At 44.4% G+C, this 17169-nt stretch overlaps 1 protein-coding gene across 4 annotated transcripts in view; it reads right to left on the reverse strand.

Annotated features, from left to right (window-relative positions):
* Positions 1-17169, reverse strand: part of LOC105467794 (ubiquitin specific peptidase 7) — a 73018-nt gene that overhangs the window by 777 nt on the left and 55072 nt on the right. For all 4 annotated transcript variants that reach the window (XM_011717508.3, XM_011717510.3, XM_011717509.3 and 1 more), the window contains 20 exons: positions 16666-16748; positions 14248-14357; positions 12043-12199; positions 10803-10947; positions 10096-10226; positions 9009-9143; positions 8091-8192; positions 7792-7897; positions 6856-6948; positions 6704-6771; positions 6229-6329; positions 5344-5497; positions 4857-4924; positions 4273-4381; positions 4102-4179; positions 2739-2839; positions 1390-1489; positions 780-899; positions 533-604; positions 283-373 (listed from right to left, as the gene is read on the reverse strand). In XM_011717508.3, coding sequence (XP_011715810.1) covers positions 283-373; positions 533-604; positions 780-899; positions 1390-1489; positions 2739-2839; positions 4102-4179; positions 4273-4381; positions 4857-4924; positions 5344-5497; positions 6229-6329; positions 6704-6771; positions 6856-6948; positions 7792-7897; positions 8091-8192; positions 9009-9143; positions 10096-10226; positions 10803-10947; positions 12043-12199; positions 14248-14357; positions 16666-16748 — 2124 coding nt within the window. The remainder of the gene's footprint in view (positions 1-282; positions 374-532; positions 605-779; positions 900-1389; positions 1490-2738; positions 2840-4101; positions 4180-4272; positions 4382-4856; positions 4925-5343; positions 5498-6228; positions 6330-6703; positions 6772-6855; positions 6949-7791; positions 7898-8090; positions 8193-9008; positions 9144-10095; positions 10227-10802; positions 10948-12042; positions 12200-14247; positions 14358-16665; positions 16749-17169) is intronic.

Consider the following 17169-nt stretch of genomic DNA (forward strand, 5'->3'; position numbering starts at 1 on the left):
CCCTGACTGCACCTCAGAGCCACTGTCCTCACAACCAACCCTCAGTTTCAATCACCCTGAACACACGTCCAAGCTTCTCTCCTTGAAGAACTCACAGGTGACAAAGGATGTAAGGATCTGTTAAGAACTCATAGGTTATGGAATGATATTGCTCCTGGCTCCACAGGTCACCCAGTGGAGAGAGAAGAGCTGGCACTTGCCCCTGGGGCTGCCCCTCCCAGCCCCAGACCACTTGCTTCTTAGCCTGAAACCCACACCAGCCCCCGAGGGGAGAACCCTTACCGGGCTGTGGCTCAAAGTCTTTCAAATTTACTTCATACTCGTCTTCATTTATGTACTGGTGTCGGCCCATCATTACAATTGCAAATTTAAACTAAAAGAAAAAAAATTAAAACTCCTCCATTATTTCTGTATATCAGTAAAACTCACATCTCTGGCCAAAAAAAAAAAAAAAAAAAAAGCCTAGGCCGCTATGCTAGGCAAGGCTTGAGCCTGTGGCCCGTCAAGCCCCCAGGAGGCCCCAGCTGCACACCTTCTCAAACTCCTTCTCCTGGATGTCCAGCAGGCTCTGGATTCGCTTCATCACTTCTCGAAAATGCTCGCCCTGGAATGGCAAAGGACACGTGCTCACACGGTCACTGCCGGCACCCCCGGGCCACGTCACGTGGCAGCCGCCAAAACCGATGCCCAGCCCCAACAGGAGCGCAGATTCAGCAACAGCAGCCACTCAAAGGCTCCAGGTTTTGATGCGAGCCACTTGGCCAACCACAACATCATACCTGGTGTATCCTCAGCAAAAACGGGATTCCGAACGTTCCGAAGACCTCTTTGTGGAAATGCGCCACTGTGACAAGCATCTCATTCTCTTTATCTATGTCCACCTGGTCCAAAGGGATTTCCTGGGGACATGGACGACAGACACAGTTCTGTAAGTGCAAGTGATGCAGTCAAAGTGTCCATATCTCAATTCTCACACTACTCTAGCCTGGAGGGTAGAGCCTGTTTTTGCTAAAAATGCCACACCTGGATCCAGCCAGAATGATGGGCGCTCATGGAAGCCTAAGCCAGAAGATATCCAAGTTTCTTCCTCCTCCCCCAAAAAACTGAATTTTAAGACACCAAATACTGTTATTATTCCAGTCCCTGTCGAAATGTCAACAGCTCTAAATCCAAGTGATCCACAGTTTCTGTCTGGATTGGGTTAGTAACCCAAACTGAGGACTAATCTCTCTGCAAAAACACTGCAGGTCTACCCATGGAATCATATACCTCAATTACTGGTATATAAACACAGTCCAAGCTACTTGCACACTTTGCTGTGATATTTAAACATGCAGCAGATGGGGCTCATGAATACTCTTTGGTGCCAATGGTGTCGGGGACAGATACCTCTATTCGAAACGTCCGACTTGTTGCAGGAGATAAACATTCTAATAGTTCATCTTCTTGATGGACACCGATGATTTTGTAGCTTACAATTTCTAGCAGCCTGAACAGAGAAGAAAAAAAAAGTGGGGCAAAATGAAGTATGTATACTCGCATAAAAATAAAATGGTTTTCTAGAAAGAAATAAAGTTACCATGATATGCTTTTTTTTTTTTTTTTGAGACAGTCTTACTCTGTCGCCCAGCCTGGAATGCAACAGCGTGGTCTCAGCTTACTGCAACCTCCGCCTCCTAGGTTCAAGCGATTCTCCCACCTCAGCCTCCCGAGTAGCTAGGACTATAGGTGTGTGCCACCACACCCAGCTGCTTTTTGTATTTTTAGTAGAGACAGGGTTTCACTATGTTGGGCAGGCTGGTCTCAAACTCCTGACCTCGTGGTCCGCTCACCTCGGCCTCCCAAAGTGCTGGGATTACAAGTGTGAGCCACCTCGCCCAATCTTTTTTTTTTTTTTTTAAGAGGATCTGAAATATCAGAAACAGAGACTGGGGGAAGGCAAGCAGAGGGGGTCCCCTCGAAGCACGAGATTAAAGGGCTTTGCTGGACACAGGGGAAGTGGCCACATTTGGGCAGAGATGTACAGACTGGGCCTCCGAAACTTGTGTAAACCTTTCTCACAAGGAATTCCCATTCAGTTGATTTGAGGCATTTTCCTCACTTACTCTTATTATTAGGTAACAGATTAGCGTCTCACTGTTTAGTAACTGTTTTATTAAAACTAAAGAAAATTTGGGAACCAAATGCCCCCAAAGGCCATTTGTCCTCCAAGCGACTACAGGGCAATGTAGCGAGAATCATTCCCCTCTCTCTGAAATAAACAATCAATTCAGGGGCTTCTTTCTACAGCCCAAATGCTGGCTAGATGGATCAGAAGTGATTCAATCTGTCAAATACAAAATCAACAGTCACCCTTTCCAGCTTCAGTTCGTCATTCCAATGGAATCATACGGTTCCTCTGTTTGGCTTTTCTATGGGAATCACGCCTTTTGACTACAGCTAATGTTATCAGAAGATGCAAGGCGAAGAAGGACAAACATGGCTTAATTGTGAAACATGCATAACCCTCTGCACCACACCGCCTTGATGGTTACCCTTGAGACTTGAAAAACTGGAGCAACACTGGGTCTGTGTTGAGTTTCTGTGCAACTGTCTTTGCAACCTGAGGCACACCCCACTGAGTCTGGGAATGATGCGCATGGATTCTGGCTGGGTGATTTCCACCGACGCAGCTGCAGAGGTCAGCGTTACTGCCACCCCTAACTAACCGTCCACATTTGGGCTCAAGAAATACTTGCCTAAGTTTCCCTGATGCTTTCTCCCCAAGCTCCACGGCCTTTTTACATTCTTCTAACAGGTCCCGGACACACCCATGCTTGTCTGGATATAGTGTTATTTCCTAAGTAATGAAAAGATAAAATAAGTGCTTTCAAGAAAGCAAAAAGTCTGCTACCACAAAGGAAGAGAGGAGAAAGTTGCATCATTGTTCTCAACTGTCCCCAGCTGGCCCCCATGTTCTTGCTCTCATTCCCACCCCAACTCCCTCATCTGTGAATTCACTCGCAGTGAGAACACTGGCCCTAACCTAGAACCAACCAATACTGACAGGAGGTTAACAAAAGTGGCCTTGATGCAAAAAGCCTGTCATTTACAGAACACCTTCTCAGGAAATGATCCTGAAGGGTCACCCAGGGCCTTCCCAATTCTCAGCACAATGACAAAGGAATGCTGGTCCAGATACAAGACCAGAGGCAGACTGTGGGCCTTCAGGGAGCTCAGTTCTACAAAGGTGAGGCTACTCATGTCTCGAATTTCCCTCTATATTTGTGGAGCTAGAAAGGGTGAGAGATCTGGCATCCAAATAGGTACACAGACTTTCTGAAGAACCACCTAATGCCTGTAATGCCAACACTCTGGGAGGCCTAGGCAGAAGGATGCTTAATTAAGCCCAGGAGCTCAAGACCAGTCTGTACAATACAGTGAGACCCTGTCTCTAAAAAAAAAAATATATATATATATACATACACACACACACACGTATGAATGAGCTGGGCGTGGTGACATACACCTGTAATCCTAGCTACTTGGGGGCTGAGGTGGGAGGATCACTTGAGCCCAGGAGGTCTAGGCTGTCGTGGGCTGAGACGGTGCCACTGCACTCCAGCCTGGGCGACAGAGCGAGACCCTGTCTCAAAAAAGAACCACCTAAAATGTGGCTGGGTGTGTCTTCTGTTTGGAGTAAGCATGTGACACTGGAGCTGTCTACACTAGCAGCTTGGGGAGTAAGCGCACAGTGGAGTCAAGGCCCACTCCATTCACAGGCCTGCTGGACTCCCTGAGACCAGGCCGTGGCAGGAATAGCTGGAGAAGGATCCTCCCCCTCAGCCAAGTGGCAATGCATAAGCATCGCAGTGGGACCTGGAAGGGAAGGGCTGGCTTCCGAACAAATGGTTCCTTAGCTTAACGTGTGATGTACCCAAAGGCCTCAGGAGGTCTTGCCAGGAGGCAGGAAAGACTGGCCCAGGTCGCCCCCAGCCCCTTTCATGTGCTGTTGTTTAGAGTGCTTTTCTTTGGTGTCTTAGTTTTCAACGTCTGGGGACAGGTAGAAACAATAAGCAAATTCCAATAAAAATTAAAATTTATAGTATTAAAAAAACTCACCTCTTCCCTAAATTGGCTGTTTAACCATATACATTTAAAACTTCGCCTGTTCTCAAAGTCTGTGATTTTCATCTTAAGCTATTAAGAAAAGAAAGATTCACGTCAGATACCGTCACCAAAAACCCAAGCCTTCTCTTTATTACCCATAGTTACATTAATTTGGACTCATACCTGCTGATAGTAAAGTTTCTTAGGTTGTCTAGGCTTGAAGAATTGTAGAAGATCTCTTAAAGTACCTTCATAATTATGTCTAAGAGGATTACCTGGGCCATCCCTATAACTACACAAGAAAACAGCATATAAATAAATGACTTGTTTATTTGCCTACAAACAAATATCTGTGAGTGAGCATAAAAGCAAACCACTGGCCTTACATCTGGACTTGAAATTTGGACCTAGCATGGGGTTTAACTTAATACTCCTGTTTCCCGAGAACTAAGTCCCACTCGCTGTCACACTTGAATGCTCTCTGCCATAGTGACAAAAGACCCAGCAGCCTGGCAGGACTGACCAGCTGGACACATGAGAGATGCACTGAGGATGTATCTAAAGTCAGTCTGGCTTTGGATGAGGCTGTCAATTATTTTAACATCTCAGAGTAATGTGGTCAAGATGTGAGTGGTGACAATTCTGAAACTAAGCAAGAAATGGCATGTCGGGTGAAATGGCGAGCTAATTATTAGTTCCAAGATGTTTCAATGAACTGTGGAAAGCATGCAGTCAACACCTAGCAAGTGTCCGTGCATATGACTTACCCTTGTGACTTGAAAAACTGGAGCAACATTGGATCTGTGTTGAGCCTCTGTGCAACTGTCTTTGCAACCTGAGACACAGAAAGGAAGGTTCATATTTTGGGGAAAAAAATTGAAACCTGGTCATAAACCTCATGATTAATTAAGTAAAACGTGCTATGAGCAGCCTGAATTTAAATTCCGTAGGAATTTATTAAACAGGAATAAACTATATTATTCCTTAATGTATCACCATGGGAATAGCATATCTGATGAAGATAACTTTGAAAAGTTTTCACTTTTAATGGTGAGGTCTACAGGTTCTTTTCTGATGGCAATTATTCTAGCTCCCATGGCAGTATCAGCCTGAATCCACTTCAGTGGGAGATTTCCTCAGGCATAGCCCCTCCTGAACGAAAACCATGAGATAGCTTCTTCGACAAGCATTTTAAGAAAGAAATTTGTCTTTCTGGAGTGGGATCTGAAGAGGAAAGGAGCATTTATTAAATACCTGAAAATAATTCATTCTATTTGATAACGTAACCACAAATCCAGGATCATTAGGGATTGTTTTATCACAGAAAATGACATCAACGCGGTGGTAGAGATCTCGGAAATATTCCTTTGCGGTGGGTAATTCACTGTTATCATTTTCAGGGTCATCCCTGGTGGGGGGAGAAAGTTTGCAGTCTGAATCAAAGACCATGGCAGGGGGTAGCTGGTAAAAATGGCATCATCTTTTACACAACAGTGACACCAACAGGCTCTCTTGCAAGATAAATTCAGGTTCCCCTTTGTAAGCGAGACAAGTATGCAAGGGGATGCACTGAGCCAGGCACAACGTGGTGGCTTTACATTCTCATCCCACTACAAAACAAAACCCCCTTAGGTAACAGCACCTGCGCCTCCTCTACAGGAGCAGACTTGGACGCAGTGTCTTGCCCACAGACCTGACAGGCGGTGGAGCCCAGTCACTGACCGTGAGTCAGCAAATCAGGGCTTTCATGTGCCATCGAGCCGCTTTCAGACACTGAGTGTCTAAGACCAAAGACTGGTTGGTTTACATGAAGACAAACTGAAATGAATTACCCAAGTAGGTACATTCTAAGGAGTTTTGATTTCATAAATCTTAGGGGAAGGAAGCAATTTTTCCCACCCTGCTAACAGTTGCCACGTGCACTTGAGACATTTTAAGGAATTGAGAAGAGCTTTATGAAATGAAAATGTTCACCACACCTAATTTCAAAACCCAGAGAAAGCCTGTCAACAGAGCTACATTAAAAAAACAAAAACAAAAACGTGGCTCAGGATCTAGGTACAAATGTTTCTTGGTTCTACAACTTAAAAAAATCCTGAAATTAGTAGAAAGTGATACAATCCTTCACAAAGTACATACTTCTGAAATACTATGATGTCACCATCCATTAGTTCATCAAGGGCTTTATCAAGAGACACGTCATAGTCCTGAATTCTCTCTGTTAAATTCGGTTTAACTTCCTACAGTGAAAGATATAAAATTGTTACATTGCAAAGTTTGTCTAATGTTTAATATGGCCAGATAGTCTTCCATGTACTTAAGTATTTTCTGTACACCCAATTCTATTCACGTTTTAAGTTAAAATGTTAACGGAAAAAGCTAAATAAATAAATCCACAAATATGTAAAACTGATTCTAAAAAAATAAAAAATAAAAAATAAATTAAAAAAAAAAAACAAATCACAAATCTAAATATGTCATTCTCAAGATCATCTGAGGCCCTGAGTTAGTTGGTAGACCTAACAGAGTAACAAATTCGGGGTAAAAAGAACAAACAAAATCCTCCACAAACTACTAAGAATATACTAATTATGGAAAAATAAACCATCCAAACCTCATAGAGGATAAGGCTAGTATCTTGAATAAATCCTGCTCTGTCACACATAACTGGGAGCAAGTCACCTAGGAGAAAGAAGATATTGTAAATGTGTAGCTGTAATGTACTGAGCAAACTCTACTCCGAAGGTAAGTGCACAAAGGACTTACGTATTTTACAGGATATTGGTGTGTAGATATGCCCACAGTAATTCAAGCTCCGCGTTTTGGGATCATACATCTTCAAAAATAACATTACATCATCTACAAGGTTAATAAACAAGTTTTGTTAAGATCCAAACACTCAGTACAATGCTTAAAAAACAAAAAAACAAACAAAACAAAAACAAAAACAAAAAAACCAGTAAGCTGAATAGCTCAGTGACAAGTGAAATGACAGCTTAAGGTACCTAAAAGTTACTTCAGATGTGGCTTAGTCACGAAGCTGAGGCTATGACCGCAGAGTTTCCGAACATCAGACCCATGGAAACCCACTACATTTAGACAGTCAAGACGGTATTGAGTGCAGCAAACTTAGAATTCCTAGTTCTGAGACCTGGCACTGACTGGCTGGAAGAGCGTTGCCACGGGAAGATTGCGCATGGTCTTGTGTCTTTGCCAGAAGTGACCACTCACAGCAATAAAAGTGTCATTTTATAACAAGGGTCAGCAAATTCCGATCCACCTGTTTTGTCGATAAAGTTGTACTGGAAGACAGCCAGCCCGTTCATTTACATATTCTTTGTGGCCGCCTTAGTACAGACAGAAAGGCCTGAAACGCCTGAGATATTGCCTATCTGGCTCCTGACAGACGTTTGCAACCCTGCTCTTTAGGATGTGACCAACGCGATTAGCACAGCACAGCAGCTGAGACTGAAGACAGAACAGGACGGCCCCACATGGCTGCTACTGTCTCCGGGCCTCACAGGAAACTTGCAGCCAAGTCAGTCTTATTTGACTTCATCAGGAAGTCAAGTGAGCATTTGTGGAACTGATCAACAGATCTTTCTGCAAGGGAAGAAGGCTTAACCCTGTGTGTTTAGAACAACAATCCAGGAATCCAACGCTACTGCTCTAAGTGCAGGCAGGCGTCTCGTGGGCACTTACGATCTTTATCAAACTTGGGTAAGGTCGCTCCACTAGCAGCCAGCTCGGGATCAACTGTTTCCAGGAATATTGTCCAAGGGTTTTCATTATCACTGAGCTCAATCATCTATTTCCAAAAGAGACGCTGATTTTAGAAGAGTCTAATGGCTTAGGTGACAGAGCGAAAAACTACAGTCAAGTACTGAAGAAAACGTCCAATTCTAGTTAAGTGGACCAAAAGGGAAACAAGCTGCACTAAGTGCAGAGGACTAACACCTCCTGCATGGTTCCAAACCAGATACGCTATTAACAATATTTACTGTTTTATTGCCGTCGGCTTCATTATCTAACATTGCTGGCCGTTTTGTTCCATTACTCCTTGCTTGCATGGGCCACAATCGAATTTGATCTTGTGGAAATCCCTGAAAAAATATTAAGAATAGATTAAGATAAAAACACACTCATATTTTAGTCCTCTGTATTACACACACATATGTATATACATATACATATATACACATATACATACATATATAGTCAAAATGTTAATGTTAAGATTGTGATTGTAGGCCAGGTGCTGTGGTTCACGCCTGTAATCCCAGCACTTTGGGAGGCTGAGACGGGTGGATCACGAGGTCGGGAGCTCAAGACCAGCCTGGCCAAGATGGTGAAATCCCATCTCCACTAAAAATATAAAAATTATCTAGGCGTGGTGGCGGGCGCCTGTAATCCCAGCTACTCGGGAGGCTGAGGCAGGATAATTGCTTGAAACCAAAAGGCGGAGTTGCAGTGAGCCGAGATCGCGCCACTGGGTAACAAGAGTGAAACTCTGTCTCAGAAAAAAAAAAAGAAAGAAAGAAAAAAGACTGCGATTGTAAGAAAAAGAATTCTAATTCTTTCCCGGTTGATTTGGACAACTGTGACTTATCCTTCAGGATCGAATGCCCATTTTACAAAAATAAAGAGGGGATGGGGGTGCAGGGAGTGGAGTGGAGAACGAGGAAAAGCGGTGGAAACATGTCTGCGAAATCCTGTGGGTACCCCAGAGCTGTAGTCAGAGGGTCAGTGGTTTTCTTGCACTTTCTCAGGCAGGAAACATTCCTGGGTCACACCCCTCACTGTCAGACAGTAGCTGGACCCAGCACCCACCCCCAAAGGCAGTTAGTCTTTTCTAGTGACAGGGAAGGAAGGTGGACCTTGGGAACCAGGGTGGGGACATCCATAAGACCGGCACGCACCATGGTCTGAGAGAGGCTCTGAACAAACTCGGCAAGCGAGGAGTTCTTCAACACTTTGAACACAGTGTATTTCACTTTTTCTTCATCGTACATGTCATTTCCTTGGTGGCCACAAAACTGGTCCTCTGCGACTATCTGAAAATTTGTATGAAAACACAGAAAAGACTTGACAACTGACAAAAAATGAGTCCACACTGAACACATTTAAACATTAAAATGCTGAAAACTCATTTTTTGTTCCAAAGAAACTTCTTCAGAAGACCAATGAAGAAAAACAGCATAAAATGACCAAAATGTAAACCTATTTATTTAGAAATAGGAGGCTGTGGGCTGGGCACGGTGGCTCACGCCTGTAATCCCAGCACTCTGGGAGGGTGAGGCACGTGGATCACCTGAGGTCAGGAGTTCCAAGACCAGCCTGACCTACATGGAGAAACCCTGTCTCTACCAAAAATACAAAATTAGCTGGGTGTAGTGGCACATGCCTGTAATCCCAGCTACTCGGGAGGCTGAGGCAGAGGTTGAGGTGAGCAGAGATCATGCCACTGCATTCCAGCCTGGGCAACAAGAGTGAAACTCCGTCTCAAAAAAAAAAAAGAAAAGAAAAAAGAAAAGGAGGCTGTGTTTCACTGCAATAACTTAACTCACCTATAAATTGGACCTAGCTACATAGCCAACTGTGAGATGACCTCCTCCTTTCTCCAACCCCTACAGTACTTTCTGAATCAACACACACCCTGACGTGCACTTGATCGCTACTCTGCCTGGTGACCTGACTTCTGACACCCAAGTCTTTACTCCTGAACCAGCCCTGCCCGCCACCAACAGGGCCAGGTGTTACAAATGCTCAGGCAGCTGCCCAGAGCAGCTCAGGGCACAACAGTCCTGGTTTGTGTATCAGGAACTACTCTGGGACTGAGACCAAGCTCAGGAGAGCACGTGGAGCAGCTTCTCTCTGGGCAGTTGCCCTGCGGTGCGGTGGGTGACCCAATGGTCCCAGAGGGGCGGGGGCTGACCTGCACGTGCGTACAGAGATGGGTGCCCTGCTTCATGGTGACCCAGGAGTCCCAGAACGGTGGGGGCTGACCTGCACTTGCATATAGAGATGGGCTTCCTGTCGTTCCTTCCGCTTCTGAGCCTCGATCCTTTTCTCTTCTTGTAATCGCTCCACCAACTGCTGAGGAATATCATGGTCGGTGACCGCCTGTAAAACTTCACCTGCAGGACAAAGGCATCCTCTTTGACCTCTGCAGATGGACTTTCGCCTCCTTAGAAGCTCCTGATTCTAGGTCATCATTAATAAGATAATCTATTAGGCCAGGCTTGGTGGCTCATTCCTGTAATCCCAGCACTTTGGGAGGCCAAGGCAGGCGGATCACGAGGTCAGGAGATCAAGACCATCCTGGCTAACATGGTGAAACCCCATCTCTACTAAAAAAAAAAATACAAAAAATTAGCCGGGCATGGTGACGGGCCCTGTAGTTCCAGCTACTCAGGAGGATGAGGCAGGAGAATGGCGTGAATCCAGGAGGTGGAGCTTGCAGTGAGCCGAGATTGCGCCACTGCACTCCAGCCTGGGCGACAGAGTGAGACAATAAAATAAAATAATCTATTAACGTGAAATTACTTGGTACCATGAGTCTGCACAAGCCCAACCCTGCTTGTTTCTGGGCTGTTGTAAATATAGTGGAATAAGCATAAAACATGTCTGGACAAAAAAGGATACTGTGAATTCATGGTACAAATGTCAAGTCCACCACAGTAAAGGACAGAGCAAAAGTGAACGCTACTCACTCAGTTTTGATTCCCTGATATAGACTAACATGTAAGCATTAGTGCAGTGTCGAACAGACAGGTCGTCATCGTGACCCCCATAATTGTGCTCAATTGCTTCCTCTTTAGTGCACCTTGACACGACGTCGTCATCAAATTTACACCACTGCAAGGAAAGCAACACACATCAGCAGCGATCAAGCACTGTGACAAGCACCCAACACTAGACGGCAGCGTTGTTCTAAAATGTGTGAACTTCTAGGTATGCCCCAGTTGAAAAAATATACATGTGTATACATATACAGGCACACAACTTGATGGTGTGCTAGGCAGGCAGAGCCTCAGGCATCCACTCATACAATTCACTAGGACCTTTGCCATCCCCATTCAACATTCTGTGGGCATTACTACCGTTCGCCCAATGGCAATTTTTCTAATCTACTCAAATAGCCCGTTTTCCACTTAGGTTCAATCTACTGACATTACCAACTCTTTACAGAATTAAAAAGGCCATACTGAGCACACCAAATGAGAGTTCAAATTTTATCCTTTAGTTATAAAATTAAATGGGTTGTTTTATCCTATCCCATGGCATTTTATGGAATCAAGTTAAGGGCCAGACTGAAGTCAACACGGCATGTCTCTAACAGTTATCTTCCCATCTGCCTTGTGGATGGAGCCGTATTAAATAGTGGCGAGCACTACTGTTACAGGTACTCTTCACTGTTTTCTCATGCTGTGGGGTCCCTCCATCAAATCTCCTTGGCAGGAGCTGGGTGCTGGCCCTGTGGTCTTGGAGGTAGATTCCAAGATCCTCATCTGCCAAATGAGTATGGCGCCCTCTACGCTCCCAGGGGTGGTGGTGAAGACTGCATGAGATCCCCATGAGAGGAAACAAGTGAGGACCAGGGGGCATGCAGAGGGACATGCAACCAGCCGGCCTCTCCGACTGGGCCCATGGCATGGGTAATTATCCCACAAGCATTCAGAAGAAAATGTTAGTGTCTCACATGAGATATAAGGGATTCTGTAGGTTCCAACATTGATTACTAACGAAGAGAAGCACAAATGCTAATTTACTATTTCCCTTCAAATCTCAGCAATTAAATGGATGGGACAACAGCACGTAGTAGCCAGAGAATACACAGATCAATTAGGGGTCCCAGACAAGGTCCCAAGTAGGAACCAAAACAGGCTGAAGCAGAGCGTCTGTGTTAACCTTCTGATGAGCTCGCATTCAGTCCTGGGTCCCAGCACTTACTTTGCCATCCCCTTTAGGGTTTAGATAAACCACATAATGTCCACCATGATTATCTCCACTATGAACCAGGACTGCATGAAGAATATAATTTGCAGGGTCCTTAGGATCTGTTTTTTGCAAAAATTCATCAAGTGGTAACTGCTCTGGGAATTCAAACCTATTAGAAAACATTTTAAAAGAAATTCAGTATTAATTTACACAAAAAAAATCACACTTTAAGTAAGGCCATTTAATGTATTGGCTCATCTTTAATGTGATAAGCATGAACTGCCTTGGGAAGGCCTATGAACTACATAACGTAATGTCTACTTGATGGAAATAATTATTCCTAGTCAACATAATAAATACACACTACGAATAATTTAGGCTGGGGGAATTCCAAATATATCAAGAAATGATTCTGAGGGTCGAGAGGTTAAGACTACTAAGGATATCTGCAAACTGAGAAACATGAAAAATCAAATTCAGAAAGACATGTAAAAATATTTCCCACTCTGAATATCGACTTAGTTTTAATATTCTACAGACATCCTGAATTCGACAAAGTTTTAACTGGCTCTACAAATTTTGATTTACTTGACCAAATTTCACCATCAGGGTTGCAAAATTAAGAGGCAGGAAGGCAAGTTCCACGGGTGGGGGCTGGTCCCAAGCACAGCATTCGCCCCGCCTGTGAAGCAGCCAGCACTCAGTTCACAGCCCCTGCAGCCTTCAGGAATGGTGGCCTCAAGTTGCCAAACCTTCGGATTCCTAAACGATGCCAAAATCTTAGCATCTATGTAAAATCTCACAATTTAAAAAATGTTTGCCACTGGCTCCAATAAAAACAAAAACAAAGTAAGGACCTAAAGAAACATACCAACAGGTGGGAATTGGTCTGAAGGCTGCCAGTTTGTGAGTTCTGGCTGAGATAGCTTCTGACCTATATAAAGACTGAATGGGTGACGAAAGGCTCAGCTGGTGGCAAGTAACATGATTTGATTATACTCTCCGTCAAACCTGAAAGCTGAATGACCAATCTACATTCCATACAAAGCTGGTGCTCAACCTACTCAGGATAAAACTACTGTATCCTCTATCAGACAAGGTAGTGCACACTGTCACTCCTGCACCTGGTATTTTAACAATCTAAAAACTACTTGTGGCTGGGGGTGGTGTTTCATGCCAGTACTCCCAGCACTTTTGGGAGGCTGAGGCCAGCAGATCACTTGAGACCAGCCTGGCGGGCATGGTGAAACCCTCACTCTATTAAAATACAAAAATTAGCCAGGTACTTGGAAGGCTGAGGCACAAGGATCGCTTGAGCCCAGCAGTTCAAGGCTGCAGTGAGCCACGATAGTGCCACTGCACTCCAGCCTGGGCAACACAGCAAGACTCCATCTCAAAAACATAACAAAATAAATAAAAATAGGGCCGGGCGCGGTGGCTGAAGCCTGTAATCCCAGCACTTTGGGAGGCCAAGACGGGCGGATCACGAAGTCAGGAGATCGAGACCATCCTGGCTAACAAGGTGAAACTCCGTCTCTACTAAAAAATACAAAAAACTAGCCAGGCGAGGTGGCAGGCGCCTGTAGTCCCAGCTACTCGGGAGGCTGAGGCAGGAGAATGGCGTGAATCCGGGAGGCGGAGCTTGCAGTGAGCTGAGATCTGGCCACTGCACTCCAGTCTGGGCGACAGAGCGAGACTCTGTCTCAAAAAATAAAAAAAATAAAAATAACTACTTGTAATTGGCATACAAACAACTACTTTAGCATTCCTGAAAACTCTAGCACATTCTAGAAGTTGACGCCAACTGAGAGACAACAAAATATTGGAAAATCCTATTTAAACAAATACACTAAAAGTCCCTGTGAAATAACATTTACAATTGGTCAAAATTAAATTTATTAGAAATCCTGTGAATGCAAGATCTGTGAAGCAGAAACAGCCCCATCCTTGTGGACTTAAATCAGCCACAGCAGACAGCAGAGCTGGGACTGGGCAAAGCATCTTGAGAGGGGAAACAGACTCGGCAGAGGCGGCCTCTGAAACTTGACATAAAATAATTCCTTTAACACTGCTGCTCTTGGGACACAGAGGTAGAAGGGAAATCTAAATAAATCAGACGTGGGACTGAAAATACAAAGACTGAGGAAAGCACTGAGACTAACCCCCTAGGACCAGCGCAATGATGAAATCTTAACTTTACATCCCACTACAGATTACCTATCATTGATCTTGATATTTTGGTCCGTCTGAGGGTCATACATAAATCTCATCAGTTGTAGATGTAACACTGGTGGCAATGTTAGGAATTTCACACCTTTCTCGGCTTCCTGAACATTGAAAAAGAAATGCAAATGTAGTTAGCCTCTACTTACTCCTGGAAGCAATGAAATCAACAGCAGCTCAGCAAGATTGGAACATGTCTGGGGACTCTGGAGACAAAGGCGGGGAAGTTTAGATGTCCATTTAGGGCATCTTTGAAATGTTTTCTTTAGGTCTGTTTATGGGTCTCTTTGTTCGTTAAAATAATGCTGCACCAGCATGACTGTGAGATTCTCTTACCTTGGATTGTATTCTAACTTGATATCCAGCAATGGGGGAAGAAATGGTTAAGGAAATTTAGACAGTCATTTGCTGCTGAATTATACAGTCATTAAACACTGTGCAAATTATGGAGATCCACAGAAAAATCGTTAAATGGAAAAGCAGAAAACTCTGGTTATAATTACGCAAGATTAGGTATGCTTATGAAACGTCCCAACAGAACAAGTAGCAATGAACCCAGTGATGGGTTGGCAGGATTATAAGCTTCCTTTCCTTGGGCTCTTTGATGTTTGCATAAGAACCCATGTATCACAGGGCACGCCCTTTGTGCTTATGGCTCAATCCCACTTCTAAGAAAGTTCTGATCCAGTGTCAGCAAGGCCCTTCCCCAGTTGACTGCCAGCCTCTGTGGGACAGGACACCCCAACTTCTCAACAAGCCTTCTCTGGGGACATCGGACTCTACAGCTCTCGCCCCGCTCTGTCTCTGCTCCATCTTGGCCAGCTCTTTGTTCCTCAGTAAAATCAGGCTTTGCCGATCTCACCCACGGCCAGGTGGTCAGGGTCCCTCAATGCACGTCTGACTCACAGCTCTATTTCCAATGCAGACTTTCCTTCTGGCTGGAAACCCACCTGCCCCGTAGCTAGCAAGAGACCTGGAGGAATTGGGGGCCATAACAAGACACACCCGTATGCCAAGGTTCTTGGATGTACATGAGCTGCTCGTTTAAGACAGGGCTATCTCAGGAAAGACAAACACAGACCTCAGGAACCCACTCCACAGTGGGGAAGGGCCTGTTTTTAATACAGCCTGAAAGATAAAAGGATTCTGTCTCCACCGCTGTCCACTGAGGCTTTGACTCAAATACATATTGCTCAACCAGACCCTAAAACATCCAGAATAGAAAATAATAATTCTTGTGAGTAGACCAGAATATTTCTTAACCACACCAAGCTGCCAAAGTTCTCATTAAAAAATAACTTTCTGGCCAAGCGCAGTGGCTCACACCTGTAATTCCAGCACTTTGGGAGGCTGAGGCAAGTGGATCACAAGGTCAGGGGTTCGAGACCAGCCTGGCCAATATGGTGAAACCCCATCTCTACTAAAACTACAAAAATTAGTTGGGCATAGTGGCGGGTGCCTGTATCCCTGCTGCTCGGGAGGCTGAGGTAGAAGAATTGCTTGAACCCAGGAGGCGGAGGTTGCAGTGAGCGAGATCGCACAACTGCACTCTAGCCTGGGGAACAGAGCGAGGCTCCATCTCAAAAAAAAAAAAAAAAAACCAAAAAACTTTCTGATCTACACCTCAGTTTCTCAGTCCAACTGGACAGACCTAGCAGAAGAGTACATTTGAAGCTGACTACAAAATGGGTACATGGGCATCATGAAGTATACACTGGCAGGCTTTGTAAGCACACACTGGCCTGAAATTTTTAATTATAAATCAGTTGAGTCAATGAGTCAAGGTTATAAGATGACATAACAGACCCTAGATCACTGGATCCACGAGGACACTGCAGATCCAACAGACCAGCCAGACCAGCAGCCAGGAACAGTTCATTTCCCTCCATCCAAGCGGGGGCTGGCCACCTGGTCACGCACCATGCTCACTGCTCTGTCAGATGCCCAGTGTGTTCTCTAGGGGCCATAACCCTAGAGAACACACTCCTCATTCTAAAGTCGGGATCCTCAGAAAACTAAATTCATTAAAAATACATTTAAAAATAAAGCAACACGACCTAAATAAACACAGTCCAACTCACCAAGAAATGCCACTTGTGACCAGGAGAAACTGAAGGAAAACTGGAGCAGTGACACCAGTAAGGTGAGGAATGGGGAAAGGATAAGATTCCTAAAACCCCACGAGACCCTCCATCCTGCTGGATGTGCTTCTACGGGATAAATCAGCTGCACTCCCATGTCCTAATACCCCCTCACCCTCCCCATTCGACTATCCAAGAAACAGAATCCTTGTATACTCTAAATACCAGAAACACATGAAAGGGCACAAGCAATTTCTTATTTAGCAATTAAAAGAACTGAAAATAAAGAAGAAAACTACAATAGGACACTAGCACAAAACACCCAAGTTACCTGTAAGCCATGTTCCCCAGCGTCGTATTTATTGTCCCCATCGAGCTGTTCTACTGCCACATAATCCACAAATGATTCAAATACTTTGGAAAAGAGAGAGAAAAGTCAATTGCTAAAGCTTCATTTATAATATAGCCAACCCAGGTATAAGTTATTTAAATCAGCATATTTAGGAATAGCAGAAAAGGTAAACAACACTAATTAACAACAGTAATTCTCCCCCTGTAGCCAATACTGTAGGTAAATGTGCTGTTAGCACCTTTGCTCATTGGCCAAAGGTCATTAGTATCTTTCTTAAGGACGTTAAAATGACAATATGGAGGTAACAGTTAAGGTTTTACTGTTATTTGAACAAAGCACACACTGTAAAGCTATGATTATGAAGACAGCTTGGAACTGGGCAGTATGGACCACCCCTTGGTCTCAAAAGCAGAGATGCACAAAGGTGAACGGCTGCCTGATGTGGCATAACAACAAGGAAAACCTCCATTTCCTCAGAGGTCA

This window comes from Macaca nemestrina, chromosome 18, assembly GCF_043159975.1.
Source record: "Macaca nemestrina isolate mMacNem1 chromosome 18, mMacNem.hap1, whole genome shotgun sequence".
NCBI classification, from domain to species: domain Eukaryota; kingdom Metazoa; phylum Chordata; class Mammalia; order Primates; family Cercopithecidae; genus Macaca; species Macaca nemestrina.